The sequence below is a fragment of the Oscarella lobularis genome, chromosome 12 (genome assembly GCF_947507565.1).
Source record: "Oscarella lobularis chromosome 12, ooOscLobu1.1, whole genome shotgun sequence".
Lineage (NCBI taxonomy): Eukaryota > Metazoa > Porifera > Homoscleromorpha > Homosclerophorida > Oscarellidae > Oscarella > Oscarella lobularis.
The window spans coordinates 1699013-1712996 of record NC_089186.1 but is presented as its reverse complement, the minus strand read 5'-3'; the positions used below and the strand labels follow the sequence as shown (position 1 = coordinate 1712996).

Here is a 13984-nt window from a genome sequence, read left to right as displayed (position 1 = left end):
CATGCGCGACGTTGGGAGAGCCATTTCGTTCGCTGATCAAGTGCTTCAGCTTCTTCTAAGGACGCTCAAACGATGAATCCTAAAGGTATTTCATAGTTTTGTGTAGTCTATTTTTAGACTGTTGCTGTAGGCTTTCTTGCTGCTGTCACAAACGGGAACATGGCAAAGGTTCGCGGTTATGTGTCGAAAGAGCCGATAAAATGGAAAACTATCGTGAATGAGGTATGTTTTTCGTCGTCGCGACAATCACGTGAGTGTGCAGAAGTAGCTACTTTTTTGCGAAAGAGAGGCATTCCCATCACTCTCGTTTCTGCAGTTAATCGACTATTCTGTTTGTTTTAGAATGGCTCCTATGCAATTGCTCTCGCTATTTGGAAAAAGTATTTGAAGATCCTAAAATATTTTCTTTCAATGGGATGGGACATTGAAAGTCGAGTTGACAAGGTATCGTGGCACTCTTTGAAAGTAATCGAAAATTGTTTTCTGATAGGCCGGAAACATGGGTTTTCTTTATGCTGCAAACAAAGGATTTGTAAAAGGCGTGGATTTATTTGTTGAGAGAGGTTGCAACATTGAAGCAAAGAATGACGTGAGTGTTGTTGCATTTCCACAGTTGTTAGTGTGACTCACTTACTCTTGGCAGAATGGCGATGGAGCTCTGGCATTGGCGTGTTTAGGGGGTCATCTTGAAATGGTGAAGAAACTGATTGAAATGGGATTGTCTGTCAACGAAACTCATCAAGTAGAATTCTCATCATTGTTTTTACTAATAATTTATTTGTGTGATTTAGTATGATTCTATATCATTGCATTCCGCATGTAATCTTGGTGACCATGTTGCAATTGCAACATCTCTAATTGAGAATGGAGCTAATATTGAAGCTGAAAATAAAGTTCTTGAATCTAAGTTGAGTTCAATGGGACGATTACATATTGTGTTTTTATTGTTTAGCTTCGACAAACGCCTTTTCTGTTGGCTTGTATTTGTCAACGCGTAGGCGTGGTTGATCTATTGATATCGAAAGGATGCAATATTTATGCCAAGGATAAAGTAACTGATTTGATTTTTGTTTCATGGTCAACATTTGTGTAGCTAGGTGATGGAGCCTTGGCATTGGCAAGTTTGAATGGAAACGTGAAACTTGCTGAGAAATTAATTCAACTTGGATTGGATGTCAATGAAGCTCACCAGGTGGGAGATCACTGAATGAGTGTCTGTAGCACTACATGAATTAATTTAGGATGGCTACACTTCCTTGCACTGGACATGTGACAAAGGGCATCTTGAACTAGCAGAATTTCTTATTCAAAATGGCGCCAAACTTGAAATTGAGAGCAAGGTAGTCGTGGTTTTTATATTTATTTGTTGATTGAATTGTTTACGTTTTTATATAGTTTGGACACACGCCTTTTCTTGTGGCTTGCGATTGTGAATGCGTAGGCGTGGCAGATCTATTGATATCAAAAGGATGCAATATTTATGCTAAGACAAAAGTAAATGGTTTGATTTTTTTTCATAGTAATCATTTGTGTGTAGCGAGGTGACGGAGCCTTGGCATTGGCAAGTTGGAGAGGAAACGTCAAACTGGCGGAGAAATTAATTCAACTTGGATTGGATGTCAATGAAGCTCAAGTGGTTGGTAGTCAAAGAAATTATTAGTGTCTTGATTGATTGATTGATTGATTGATTGATATTTAGTTTGGTTACAGTTCCTTACACTTGGCATGTAGACATGGGCATCTTGAGCTAGCTGAATTTCTTATTAGAAATGGCGCCAATCTTGAAGTTGAAGACGAGGTGCCATTCATTTTGTAAAGTTTTTTAGCAGTTTAATGTGTTTTTCTCTGACGTTGTAGGAGGGACGCACACCAATTTTATGTTCTGCGGTGAGTGGCAATGTCAATTTGCTGGATATGTTAATATCAAAAGGATGCGACGTTCAAGCAAAGAATAAGGAAATTATTTCTCTAACATGAAACTTTTTTTGTTTTTTTATTGTTGTGATTTTTACAGCGAGGTCGAGGCGTGTTGGGAATGGCTAGCGGTTACGGACGAGTTGAAATGGTGAAGAAACTTCTTGAAATGGAATTTTCCCTATTTGAAACGGACTATGTATGGAGTAGATAATTTCTAATGTGCAGCTGTGTCAATATCTTTGATTTAGTTTGGTCGTACGTCACTTCATTGGGCGGCAAAATATAACGAAAAGGAAGTTGCTGAAGTTTTAATTGAAAGAGGCGCCAATGTTGAGGCCCAAGACAAGGTTAGTTTTATATAAATATTAGCATTATTACCATGTGAACTTTGTAGTGGGGGAGAACGCCCTTTCTTCACGCCGTTCATTACGGGCACAATGAATTTGCTGATTTCCTTTTAAGCAAGGATTGCAATCGTCACGCCATTGATCATGCAAGAACATGACTTTTTATTTGATTTGTCAATGTAACACTCGTATTTCACAATAGGAAGGTCACGGCGCATTGGCATTGGCCTGCATTGCAAAACATCGCGAAACAGCAGAATGGTTACTTTCAAAGTTCAGTGACCAGGTTCTTCAACTTGTTCATCTCAAATATGAATTATCTAATTGACATTTTAAATTAGGATGTAAATTCGGTTCTTCACTTGGCAGCGCAAAGTGATGATGACAGAATAGTCAGCTTATTATTTTCCAACGGCGCCGATATTGAAGTTCACGATGAGGTATGGAATCTGTTGTTATTCTATTTGTAAAGGATTTGTTTGTAGTGGGGCTGCACTCCTCTTGTGACTGCCATTGAATTTGACAGTGACAACGTCATTGATTTGCTATTGAAAGAAGGCTGCAACATGTATGCAAAAACGAATAAAGGAGAATGCGTTCTTGATGTGGCGATCATGGGAGGACGACTCGATCTATTTCATCGCTTTGTAAAGGCGGGAATCAAAGCCACGCAACTGTCGTCTGTAAATCAAAATGAAAATCAAGTTTATGTGAGATTACTTATTAATTTAGGAAACTCGCCGATTCTTGCAAGAAGCGGCGGCGAGTGAAAGCGAAGAAGCTATTCAATGTCTAAAAGAGGTCAATTGAGTTTATGATTGTGAATTAATTGGATTAATATTAAAATTATCAGATTAATGTTGTTCAAGTTTCGGAAGATCCATTGAACTGGGCATCTCCTCAGGAATGCTATCATGAGACGAACTTGTTCATGTTTGAAAAGCGTTTGGTTATAGGAAAGAGAGGAGATGCAACAGGAAATCGATCGGCTCAAACGAGGCTCTTCTTTTACAAGAAGCTCCGAATCAGAAGATCGCTCTAGCGTTTCTTCTCAAGTAAAGCGTTCCCAAAGTTTTAATTAAGATCTTTTTCTGTATAACAGTGCTGTAGGAAAACAAACTTCGCCAACGCTTGGATGAAACAACTCAGGCATTGTCTAGAAAAGAAGAAGAATTGGCACGCTCGGAGGATAGGGCTAAAGAAAAAGAAGCAGACCTCGAGGCACTTAACGGTTAACAATGACTGATCCTGTTTTGGGAGGACTGACTTGTTTATAATAGCAAACCTGCGAAGCGAGGCAGAAGAAGAGAAGAAGAAGGCACTTGATGCTAACGATCGCGAACTTGGTAGGCATGCAGTTCTCTGTTTGTGGGTCGTACTCAACGTTTCATATTCACAAAGCACAATTGAGAGCTGCTGCTAAAGAGAAAGACGTTCAGATCGAGAATTCGAGAAAAGAAATCGATACTTTTCGACTCAATCATAGTATAAAAGCATTTTACATCTTTGTTTGAAATACTTGAGCTTTAACGTTGTGTCTGTTCAATTAAGGAATTCTAGAAGCGCAATTGAAAGAGAAAGACGTTCAGATCGAGAATTCAAGAAAAGATATCCATTCCGTTCAACAAAATCATAGTACAAAATATACATTTTACAGTTTTGAAATACTCGAGCTTTTAACGTCGTTTCTGTCTAATGAATTCTAGGAGCGCAACTGAAAGAGAAAGATGACCAGATTGAGGCTCTAAGACTTGACCACGGTATGACCTATATAGCGTATCTTTGCACCAAGCTTTTTCATCGTCTTTTTTTTTAGAAAATCTGAGAGAGCGTTACGACGAGACGGTAGCAGAATTACGAATCGTCGCTGCAGCGAAAGCGGAGAAAGACCAACAGTTGGCAAAAGCAAAAGAACAAGAGAATCTCCTCCAAATTCCGATCGCCGACGTCACAATGACAGAAATCAAGCTCGGAGGCGGATCATTCGCAGGTAAAAATAGGAAAAATAAGACGAGTATAAGTAGCTAGAATTGTTTCCTATATTAGAAGTGAAAGTGGGCTACTGGCGCGGATGTGCCGTCGCCGTCAAAATGTTCTACGAACTGCTGAACACCGAACGCTATCTTCGTCTCTTTCAACAAGAAATCGCCGTCTGCACGCGAGCTCGTCATCCCAACATCGTCTCTCTATGCGGCGTAACGACGGAAAACGGCGTTCCACTTCGCATCATCACGGAGCTTCTCGAAGGCTCGCTTTCTGACGTCATCGAAGCGGCTCTTCGTTCGAAATGGCCTCTTTCGTTGCGAGAGCAAATCGACTTGGCATTGGGAATGACAGCCGGAATCGCCTATCTTCATCGACTCGGCGGTCGAGGCGGCGTTTTGCACGGCGACATTCGTTCCACCAATGTCGTCGTGACGTCATTGATGGAGGCGAAAATATGCGATTTGGGTGCCGCTCGTTTCGCCGAAGTGTCGCTCTCCGTCGGACCGATGAGTGCCGACTATTTGGCTCCGGAGCGGAATCCGGAGAATCCGAATCATCAACATAATAGTAAGATGGCTGACGTTTATAGTCTGGGAGTGAGTGTCGTTGAATTGATGACTGGCGAAAAGCCCGTTCCTAGTCATCGAATTGAGCAGGCTTCGAGCGTCGGTCATCCGGTTGTGAAGAGGATGTGTCACGATATGATTAGCGTCGATTCGAGCGCGAGACCGCGCGCGCACGAGTGTTTGGCTCGATTGGAGCGAGTTCAGAAGTCGGACGAATATGAGGAGTGTTATCCCAAGAGAATGGTGAAGGGTAAGTTGCACGGAGAAGATCGGGTGAGTTTGGTGTTTCCGCATTGTACACAGCGTCGCTCCGTGCACTCGTAGACTTTTTTTGATACTATTTTGTTATCCTCGTTCTTTTTCATGGGTTATTATATATTTTGTATTTTGATATTTTCATTTTTACTTTCGCTTAAACGGTGTTTTTATTTCTATTCTATTAATCTTCTTGTATTTTTATTGACTTTTATATGTCTTTGTTTTTTGGCCAGAGAATGAATTCCAATGGTAGTCAAGACAACCCTGTGCATGCGCTAGTAGTCGAGTCTATGGATTCTTCTGGTATTTCGGCTTTTTCTAGTGGAATTTATGTTCTGTGAATGGTTCCTAGAATTTATTGTCACCTCTAGCATTGCGGACGCGCTCCTTTCTGCAGCTAATCGACGATTCTTTTAGGAGTACGCGCCTAAAGATCGAGAGGCTGAAGCTGTACCGTTCCGTCATCGCATTATGTAGATGTTAGAGAAAGCACGCGATTACAGTGTGTAGAGGAGAAACTTAGGTCTACCAAACTGCGCATGCGTGACGTTGCTGAAAGAATTCCATTTTGTTCGCTGAAAGAAAACTTGATCAAGTGCTGCAGCTTCTTGTAAGGAACGCTCCGACGCTCTGACGATGAATCCTGAAGGTATTTCGTATCACGTTTTGTGTAGTTTATCTTTACACTGTTCTTAGACTTTCTTGCTGCTGTCATTAACGGGAACATGACAACGGTTCGCGATTTTGTGTCGAAAGAGCCGATAAAATGGAAAACTATGAATGAGGTATGTTTTTTCTCCTCGAGACAATCACGTGAGTGTGCAGAAGTAGCTACTTTTTTGCGAAAGAGAGGCATTCCCATCACTCTCGTTTTCTGCAGTTAATCGACGATTTTGTTTGTTTTAGGATGGCGTCTATGCAATTGCTCTCGCTATTTGGAAAAAGTATTTGGAGATAGTAGAATATTTTCTTTCAATGGGATGGGACATTGAAAGTCGAGTTATGGAGGTATCGTGGCACTCTTTGAAAATAATCGAAAATTGTTTTCTGATAGAACGGAAGCACGGGTTTTCTTTTGGCGGTTTTTTTTGGATTTGTAAAAGGCGTGGATTTATTTGTTGAGAGAGGTTGCAACATTGAAGCAAAGAACGACGTGAGTGTTGTTGCATTTCCACAGCTGTTAGTGTGACTCACTTACTCTTGGCAGGTTGGCAGTGGAGCTCTGGCATTGGCGTGTTTAGGGGGTCATCTTGAAATGGTGAAGAAACTGATTGAAATGGGATTGTCTGTCAACGAAACTCATCGAGTAGAATTCTCATTATTGTTTCTACTAATAATTTATTTGTGTGATTTAGGATGATTATATATCATTGCATTCCGCATGTGATCGTGGTGACGTTGCAATTGCAACATATCTAATTGGGAATGGAGCTAATATTGAAGCTGCAACTAAAGTTCTTGAATCTAAGTTGAGTTCAATGGGACGGTTATATACTTGTGTTTTCATTGTTTCGTTTGGACAAACTCCTTTTCTTTTGGCTTGCTATTTTCAACGCGTGGGCGTGGTTGATCTATTGATATCAAAAGGATGCAATATTTATGCCAAAGATAAAGTAAGTGATTTAATTTGTGTTTCATTGTCAACATTTGTGTAGGACGGTGACGGAGCCTTGGCAATGGCAAGTTTAAATGGAAACGTCGAACTTGCTGAGAAATTAATTCAACTTGGATTGGATGTCAATGAAGCTCAGCAGGTGGGTGATCACTGAATGAGTGTCTGTAGCACTACATCAATCAATTTAGGATGGCTACACTTCCTTGCACTGGGCATGTGACAAAGGGCATCTTGAACTAGCAGAATTTCTTATTCAAAATGGCGCCAAACTCGAAATTGAAGATGATGTAGTCGTGGTTTTTATATTTATTTGTTTATTGAAATTGTTTACGTTTTCGTATAGTTTGGATACACGCCTTTTCTTGTGGCTTGCAATTTTGAACGCGAGGGCGTGGCAGATCTATTGATATCAAAGGGATGCAACATTTATGCCAAAAGCAAAGTAAATTGTTTGATGTGTGTTTTATGGTCATCATTTGTGTGTAGCGGGGTGATGGAGCCTTGGCAATGGCAAGTTGGAGTGGAAACGTCGAACTTGCTGAGAAATTAATTCGACTTGGATTGGATGTCAATGAAGCTCAACGCGTGGGTGATCACTGAATGAGTGTCTGTGGCACTAAATCAATTAATTTAGGTTGGCTATACTTCCTTGCACTGGGCATGTGACAAAGGACATCTTGAACTAGCAGAATTTTTTATTCAAAATGGCGCCAATCTTGAAGTTGAAGACGAGGTATGTTCTGTGTTTTAATTCATCTTGTCAAAACTTGTTTAGTGGTTCTTTCTACTGTCTTGTTATGTTTTTGTTGTAGAATGGAAGCACACCAATTTTACTTTCTGCGGCTAGTGACAATGTTCATTTGCTGGATATGTTAATATCAAAAGGATGTGACGTTCAAGCAAAGAATAAGGAAATTTTTCTGTAACATGAAACTTTTGTTTTTTACTGTCGCAATTTTTTGCAGTTTGGTAATGGCGTGTTGGGAATTGCTAGTGCTAATGGCCGAGTTCAAATGGTGAAGAAACTTCTTGAAATGGGATATTCGCTAGTTGAAACGGACTACGTATTGAGTAGATGTATTCTTATATGCAGCTGTATCAATATGTTTGATTTAGTTTGGTCGTACCTCTCTTCATTGGGCGGCAAAATATAACGAGAAGGAAGTTGCTGAAGTTTTAATTGAAAGAGGCGCCAATCTTGAGGCAAAAGACAAGGTTAGTTTTATATAAATGTTTGCATTATTACGACGTGATTTTATAGTGGGGGAGAACGCCCTTTCTTCACGCCGTTTCTTACGGGCACAATGATTTTGCTAATTTCCTTTTTAGCAAGGGATGCAATTGTCACGCCATTGATCATGCAAGAATATGACTTTTTAATTTGTCAATGTAACACTTACATTTCACAATAGGAAGGTCACGGCGCATTGGCATTGGCCTGTATTCACGAAACAGCAGAATGGTTACTTTCACAGTTCAGTAACCAGGTTCTTCAACTTGTTCATCTCAAATATGAATTATCTAATTGACAATTTAATTTAGGATATAAATTCGGTTCTTCACCTGGCAGCTCAAAGTGACGACGACGAAATAGTCAGCTTATTAATTTCCAACGGAGCCGATATTGAAGTTCAAGATGAGGTACGGCGTATATTGTTATTTTATTTGTAAATGATTTGTTTGTAGTGGGGCTGCACTCCTCTTGTGACTGCCATTGAATTTGACAGTGACAACGTCATTGATTTTCTATTGAAAGAAGGCTGCAACATGTATGCAATAACGAAGAAAGGAGAATGCGTTCTTGATGTGGCGATCATGGGAGGACGACTCGATCTATTTCATCGTTTTGTAAAAGCGGGAATCAAAGCCACGCAACTGTCGTCTGTAAATCAAAGTGAAAATCAAGTATATGGGAGATTACTTATTAATTTAGGAAACTCGCCGATTTTTGCAAGAAGCGGCGGCGAGTGAAAGCGAAGAAGCTATTCAATATCTAAAAGAGGTCAATTGAGTTTATGATTGTGAATTCATTGGACTAATATCCTAATTATCAGATTAATGTTGTTCAAGTTTCGGAAGATCCATTGAACTGGGCGTCTCCTCAGGAATGCTATCATGTATAGAACCAGTTCATGTTTGAAAAGCGTTTGGTTATAGGAAAGAGAGGAGATGCAACAGGAAATCAATTGGCTCAAACGGGGCTCTTCTTTTCCTAGAAGCTCCGAATCAGAAGATCGCTCTAGCGTTTCTTCTCGAGTAAAGCGTACCCAAGTTTTGAAGGGCTTTTTCTGTAAAACTGTTTTGTAGGAAAACGAACTTCGCCAACGCTTGGAAGAAACAACTCAAGCATTGTCTAGAAAAGAAGAAGAGTTTGCATGCTTGGAGAATAGGGCTAAAGAAACAGAAGCAGACCTCGAGGCACTTGACGGTTAGTAAAAAAGAGTCATTCTTTTTTTGGAGGACTGACTTGTTTATAATAGCAAGACTGAGAAGCGAAGCAGAAGAGAAGAAGAGGGCACTTGATACTAAAGATCGCGAACTTGGTAGGCTGTTCTCTATTTGTGCGTCGTACTCAACGTGACGTATTGTACGAAGCACAATTGAGAGCCGCTGCTCAAGAGAAAGATGTTCAGATCGAGAATTCGAGAAAAGAAATCGATGCCGTTCAACTCAATCGTAGTAAAAAAACATTTTACATCTTAATTTGAAATACTCGGGCGTTTAACGTCGTTTCTGTCTAATTAATTCTAGGAGCGCAATTGAAAAAGAAAGATGATCAGATTGAAGCTTTGAGACTTGATCGCGGTATGGCTTAGCGTTTCTTTGCGCAAAGCTCTTTATCGTCGTTTTTTTCACATGAAGGAGCGCAATTGAGAGAGAAAGACGTTGAAATTGCGCGCGGACGAGATCAGATTGAGACTCTAAGACTTGAATCTGAAGAGGCGCTCCTTGGTAGAATACAATTACAATTTAAATTGCGTGTTATATGAATATATTTCTTAGCTGCTCAAAAGGAGGTCGAAGAGGCTCAAGCTACTGCCCAAGAGGCACTTGCAAGGGCTGACGAAACACGGGCTTCAGCTGAGGAGTGTGGTAAGCATCCTTTCAGTTGCACGAGAAAAATACATTTTATTTTGCAGCTCGCCGCTTCGAGGACACGATAGCCGAATTACGATCTCTTTGCGATGAAAAAGACAAACGACTCGAAAGCGCAAAAGAGCAGGACGACCTTCTTCACATTCCTGTGGCTGATGTGAAGATGACGACGATTCGGCTTGGAGGAGGCGCCTACGGAGGTAAGTATAGACTACGTTGACGTATTTTTAATCATAGGGGGGATTTATTACCCTCTTGGTATCTGTGAGTACTATTGCTCACTATCCTTTGTTTTATTTAGAGGTTAAAGTTGGTTATTGGCGCGGATGTCCCGTGGCGGTGAAAACGTTCTATGAATGCCTTGACACCGACTACTACCTCGATCTTTTCAAGCAAGAGATCGCAATCTGCACCCGCGCTCGCCATCCCAACATTGTTTTCCTGTGCGGCGTAACGACGGTCAACGACACACCGCTTCGAATCGTCACCGAGCTTCTTGAGGGCTCTCTGTCTGATGTCATCAAGGCATCTGTTCGTTGCAAGCAGCTTCTCTCTCTAAGGGAGCAAATCGATCTGGCGTCGGGGATGACAGCTGGAATTGGCTATCTTCATCAGCTCGGTCCTGACGGTATTTTGCACGGAGACATTCGCTCAACGAATATCGTCGTGACGTCGCTGATGGAAGCGAAAATATGCGATTTGGGCGCGGCTCGTTTTACTCAAGTCTCACTCTCGGCCGGCCCATTGAGTCCCGAATATCTAGCCCCGGAACGAAGTCCGGGAAAAGGTCAAGGTATGCACAACACGAAGATGGCTGACGTGTACAGCTTGGGGGTTACTCTGATTGAATTGATGATCGGACAGCATCCGGTTGTGAGTCGCCGATTTGAACATGCGTCGAGAGTGGCTCATCCCGACGTGAAGACGATCTGTCGTCGAATGATTGAAGTGGATCGGAGCGCGAGGCCATCTGCAGACGACTGTTTGGCTGTGCTGGAGCGAATCCAAGAGTCGCGCGCTTATAAGGAGTGCGTTGCGAGAAGAATGGTAAAGGGTAAGATGCACGGAGAAGGCCAGGTGAGTCTGGTATTGGGGCCTTGGCCGCAGAGTAGCGTTGGGCGTAGCTGAATTATTTTGTTCTACTTTTGATGTTATTACACCATTTTTTAACTATATTTTTACTTATATTTTGTTTACATATGCTTTTGTATCTCCTTTTTTACGTCAGTATTTTTATGTAGTCTTATCAAACTCTTATTTGACATGCCTTGGATATTAGTTGCCAGGCATTATAACTGGAACTTTTTTTACGTATTTTGGTACATACCACTTTATGTGCTATTGTTGTAATTAGCTATTTTTAAGGGTCTGCGCATGCGCGAACAAAGATTTAAAGTTTTAACGTTCGACGCCGCGTTGAGGCGTCTCTCTCTTTTCTCGTTCGTACGATACTGTACGGCGTCTCGGTAAGCTCTTTAATAGATCCGTGGATGCCTCCAAGCGCCGTCGCGTCGCCGGGGCCCCCCTAAGAACCGTCTGCTCCCTTCCTCGTCGCGTTCTCTTCCTCGTCGCACGTAAGAGGTCTTGAAACACGCGTTTTATTTCCGTTTTTCGTCGCATCGATCTTTTAGGCGGCCGATTGAGAGCGCGACGCGATCGCTATGGGCAAATGGGTTCGCTTCTCGTCGCTCTTCGCGACCGATCGATGAGGTATTCTTTATGAAATGCCTATCACGCACCCGTCAGAGCTTCCAGCGCAAGTGGGACCCCATGTAGAGTTGTCTTGTCCTTCTGCTCACTCGCAAGCGCGAGGAACTCTCGGTACTGTAGACGCTGTTAGTCTGGATACCCGACCCTCTCCCCGAGCGAGAGGGTCGGGTATCCAGACTAAGACGCTGTGAGGTTCCTCTTCGGCTAGGTCCCTTTTTTTCTACCCTCTCGACGTCGCGTGACCCTTTGGTATGAGCGTCTTTCGTTGTTTTTAGCTTCTCAGAAGAGGAATATGAAGAAGAGATGAATTGACTTTTTTTGCATGCTAAATTTGGTGTATGATAATTGTTGCATGCTTTCTTTTTTTGTCTGCTCTTGATCTCCAGGATATGGAGACAAGAGCCAAGTCAGTTTAGCTTTGTTAGGGACTCGGCGCTCCTTTTGCCCATGTGAAAGCGAGTGTGACAGTCCCTTAGCAAAGCTAAACTAAAGCACGCGACGCAAATGACGCATTGCAATACGTCATTCTGCGTCGCGTGCTGTTTCCGGCGCAAAAAGTAGGAGAAACTATGGTCAACATTTTATTTAAAATATCCCGGATGTAAAAATAAAAAAATGTCCTCTTGTCTCCCCTTCCTCCTCCTCCTCCTCCTTTCATCCTTAGTCGTCCCTGGACCGCCGCTCCTGCGCTGCCACTTGACCCCCCTAGGAGGCCAAGCGGTGAGACTGAGACTGCAGTCCCCACAGTGAACTTTAACCCAAGTCCACAGGGGGTAGGCACATTAACCTCCAGCCTCCAAGGAGGGAGACTTTGACCCAAGTCCACAGGGGAGAAGCTGATTAGCCTCCAGCCCACAAGGAGGGAGACTTTAACCCAAGTCACCAGGGTGAACTTTAACCCAAGTCCACAGGGGAGAAGCTGATTAACCTCCAGCCCACAAGGAGGGAGACTTTGACCCAAGTCCCCAGGGTGATGTCTTCGTCTACGTCTTCTTCTTTCTGCATCTAAAAATCGTCGGATTGATCGACGCGTTGGGGGAGAGAAGAGAACTGAAAAGAAAATCACTTCAGTGCATTGAACACTCATATCCGTTGTCTTCTTTACCTTGAAAGGCTGGAGGAACACCGTGGAGAAGGAGGGAATTGATCCATGTGCTGATATAGGCCATCTACAAAAAATTCAAATTTTAGCCAAAATTCGAGGTGTGAGGTCTATTTGGTACCGCGGGGTCAACCAGGACACCAATACCCATTGTTCCATAAAGAAATCTTAGAAATCGGAGAGGTCACCAAAATGACCAAAAAGCGTGTGCTATAGCTCACGGTTGCTTAAAAATCTCAACTCACGGATTTCCAAATAAACGCGTTAGATCTACTCTATTTTATCAGTAGAACAACTCTACGAGGTCAAACAGTTCGTACGGATCGAATTTCATACGAAAAAAAGACCCGCTTCCGGTCACACTAGTATCAGCCACGCCTCTCAAAAAAGCAACATATTTGGCGCGGTAGACAAATTCGATACCGTGGAAATAACTACCGGTATGTGCTTTAGCTCTATCGTTTGACATAGAAAATTCGGAGTTCTGAGAGATACGGTTTTTTGCTAAAAAGCGTGTGCTATAGCTCACGGTTGCTTAAAAAATCTCAACTCACGGATTTCCAAATAAACGCGCTAGATCTATTTTACTACACTAGTCTAACATTGCTACGGGGTCGAACAGTTGGTGGAGGTCAAATTTCGCCCCCCCAAAAGACCTCCTTCCGGTATGGGTTAATATTAGGCACGCCCTTCAAAAAAAGCCGAAAATTTCCGCGCTGAACATTTTTGAGACGGCGAAGTCAACAAGGTACCAAAGCCCTATTGTTTGACACCGGTAATTTGGAATTCTGAGAGATGAGGTTTTTGACCAAAAAGCGTGTGCTATAGTTCACGGTTGCCTAAAAACCTGACCTCGCGGATTTACAAATAAACGCGCCAAATCTATTGCGTTTTGTTATTCTAACAAGTCTACGGTGTCGAACGCTCGGTACACGTCAAATTTCACTCAAAAACGACTCACTTCCGCTACACGTGAGAGCAACCCTGCCCCCATGAATAACGGTAAGCAAATTTGATTCCACGGACTTTACGAGATAACAAAACTCTTTCAAACGATATCTAGGTATTATTAAGGAAATTTTGCGTCGGAAGACCCGCCCTAGCTAATGAATCGGCGATCGAAATTCGATGGAGGGAGGAGAAGGGGTTCGTGAGCCGTTCTACTCGTTTTCGGCCAAGAAAACCGTTAATCGATACGACGTAGACGTTATAAAGTCAGAACGCGTTCTCTAAACGCGCTTTTGAGCGTCTTATAACGATGTCGCAAAGGATACGCGAAAATCACCACTTGGCGCCTTTGCAACAGAAAGCAAAGGACCGAGAACGTTTCAAAACGCATCTAAAGGGTTACAGAGCGTCGTACCTGAGCCGTTTCGTGCCATTTTCT

The 13984-nt window shown here is 42.3% G+C and overlaps 2 protein-coding genes and 1 long non-coding RNA gene across 5 annotated transcripts; all 3 read left to right on the top strand.

Moving 5' to 3' along the window:
- The first annotated feature begins 3 nt into the window (after positions 1–3).
- Positions 4–5336, top strand: LOC136193827 (serine/threonine-protein phosphatase 6 regulatory ankyrin repeat subunit B-like). Of its 2 annotated transcripts, none has more exons than XM_065982814.1 (29): positions 4–85; positions 131–222; positions 343–444; positions 491–589; positions 644–742; positions 792–893; positions 953–1051; positions 1094–1192; positions 1242–1340; positions 1396–1494; positions 1538–1636; positions 1700–1798; positions 1858–1956; positions 2015–2113; positions 2166–2264; positions 2312–2410; positions 2467–2550; positions 2606–2704; positions 2750–2947; positions 2997–3065; positions 3118–3171; positions 3224–3319; positions 3375–3495; positions 3545–3610; positions 3666–3749; positions 3825–3899; positions 3971–4024; positions 4081–4254; positions 4311–5336. In XM_065982814.1, the coding sequence occupies exons 1-29, from the start codon at positions 73–75 to the stop codon at positions 5138–5140; spliced, it is 3501 nt and encodes a 1166-aa protein (XP_065838886.1). In that variant the 5' UTR covers positions 4–72; the 3' UTR covers positions 5141–5336. The 2 variants fall into 2 exon arrangements, with proteins under 2 accessions (XP_065838886.1, XP_065838885.1); XM_065982813.1 differs by having other exon boundaries at positions 3816–3899.
- A 277-nt stretch (positions 5337–5613) lies between these two features.
- Positions 5614–11138, top strand: LOC136193825 (ankyrin-3-like). Of its 2 annotated transcripts, none has more exons than XM_065982812.1 (29): positions 5614–5723; positions 5771–5859; positions 5981–6073; positions 6129–6227; positions 6282–6380; positions 6430–6687; positions 6730–6828; positions 6878–6976; positions 7033–7131; positions 7176–7274; positions 7324–7422; positions 7502–7600; positions 7655–7753; positions 7806–7904; positions 7951–8049; positions 8102–8176; positions 8232–8330; positions 8376–8573; positions 8623–8691; positions 8744–8797; positions 8850–8945; positions 8997–9117; positions 9170–9232; positions 9285–9368; positions 9441–9494; positions 9552–9641; positions 9693–9782; positions 9830–9985; positions 10087–11138. In XM_065982812.1, exons 1-29 carry the CDS (start codon positions 5711–5713, stop codon positions 10911–10913), a joined length of 3618 nt encoding a protein of 1205 aa, XP_065838884.1. In that variant the 5' UTR covers positions 5614–5710; the 3' UTR covers positions 10914–11138. The 2 variants fall into 2 exon arrangements, with proteins under 2 accessions (XP_065838884.1, XP_065838883.1); XM_065982811.1 differs by having other exon boundaries at positions 5981–6082.
- Positions 11139–11175: 37 nt separating this feature from the next.
- On the top strand, positions 11176–11991 carry LOC136193828 (uncharacterized). Its single transcript, XR_010671481.1, has 3 exons — positions 11176–11366; positions 11417–11495; positions 11771–11991. It is a non-coding gene; the product is annotated as an uncharacterized lncRNA (long non-coding RNA).
- The last annotated feature ends 1993 nt before the right edge of the window (positions 11992–13984 follow it).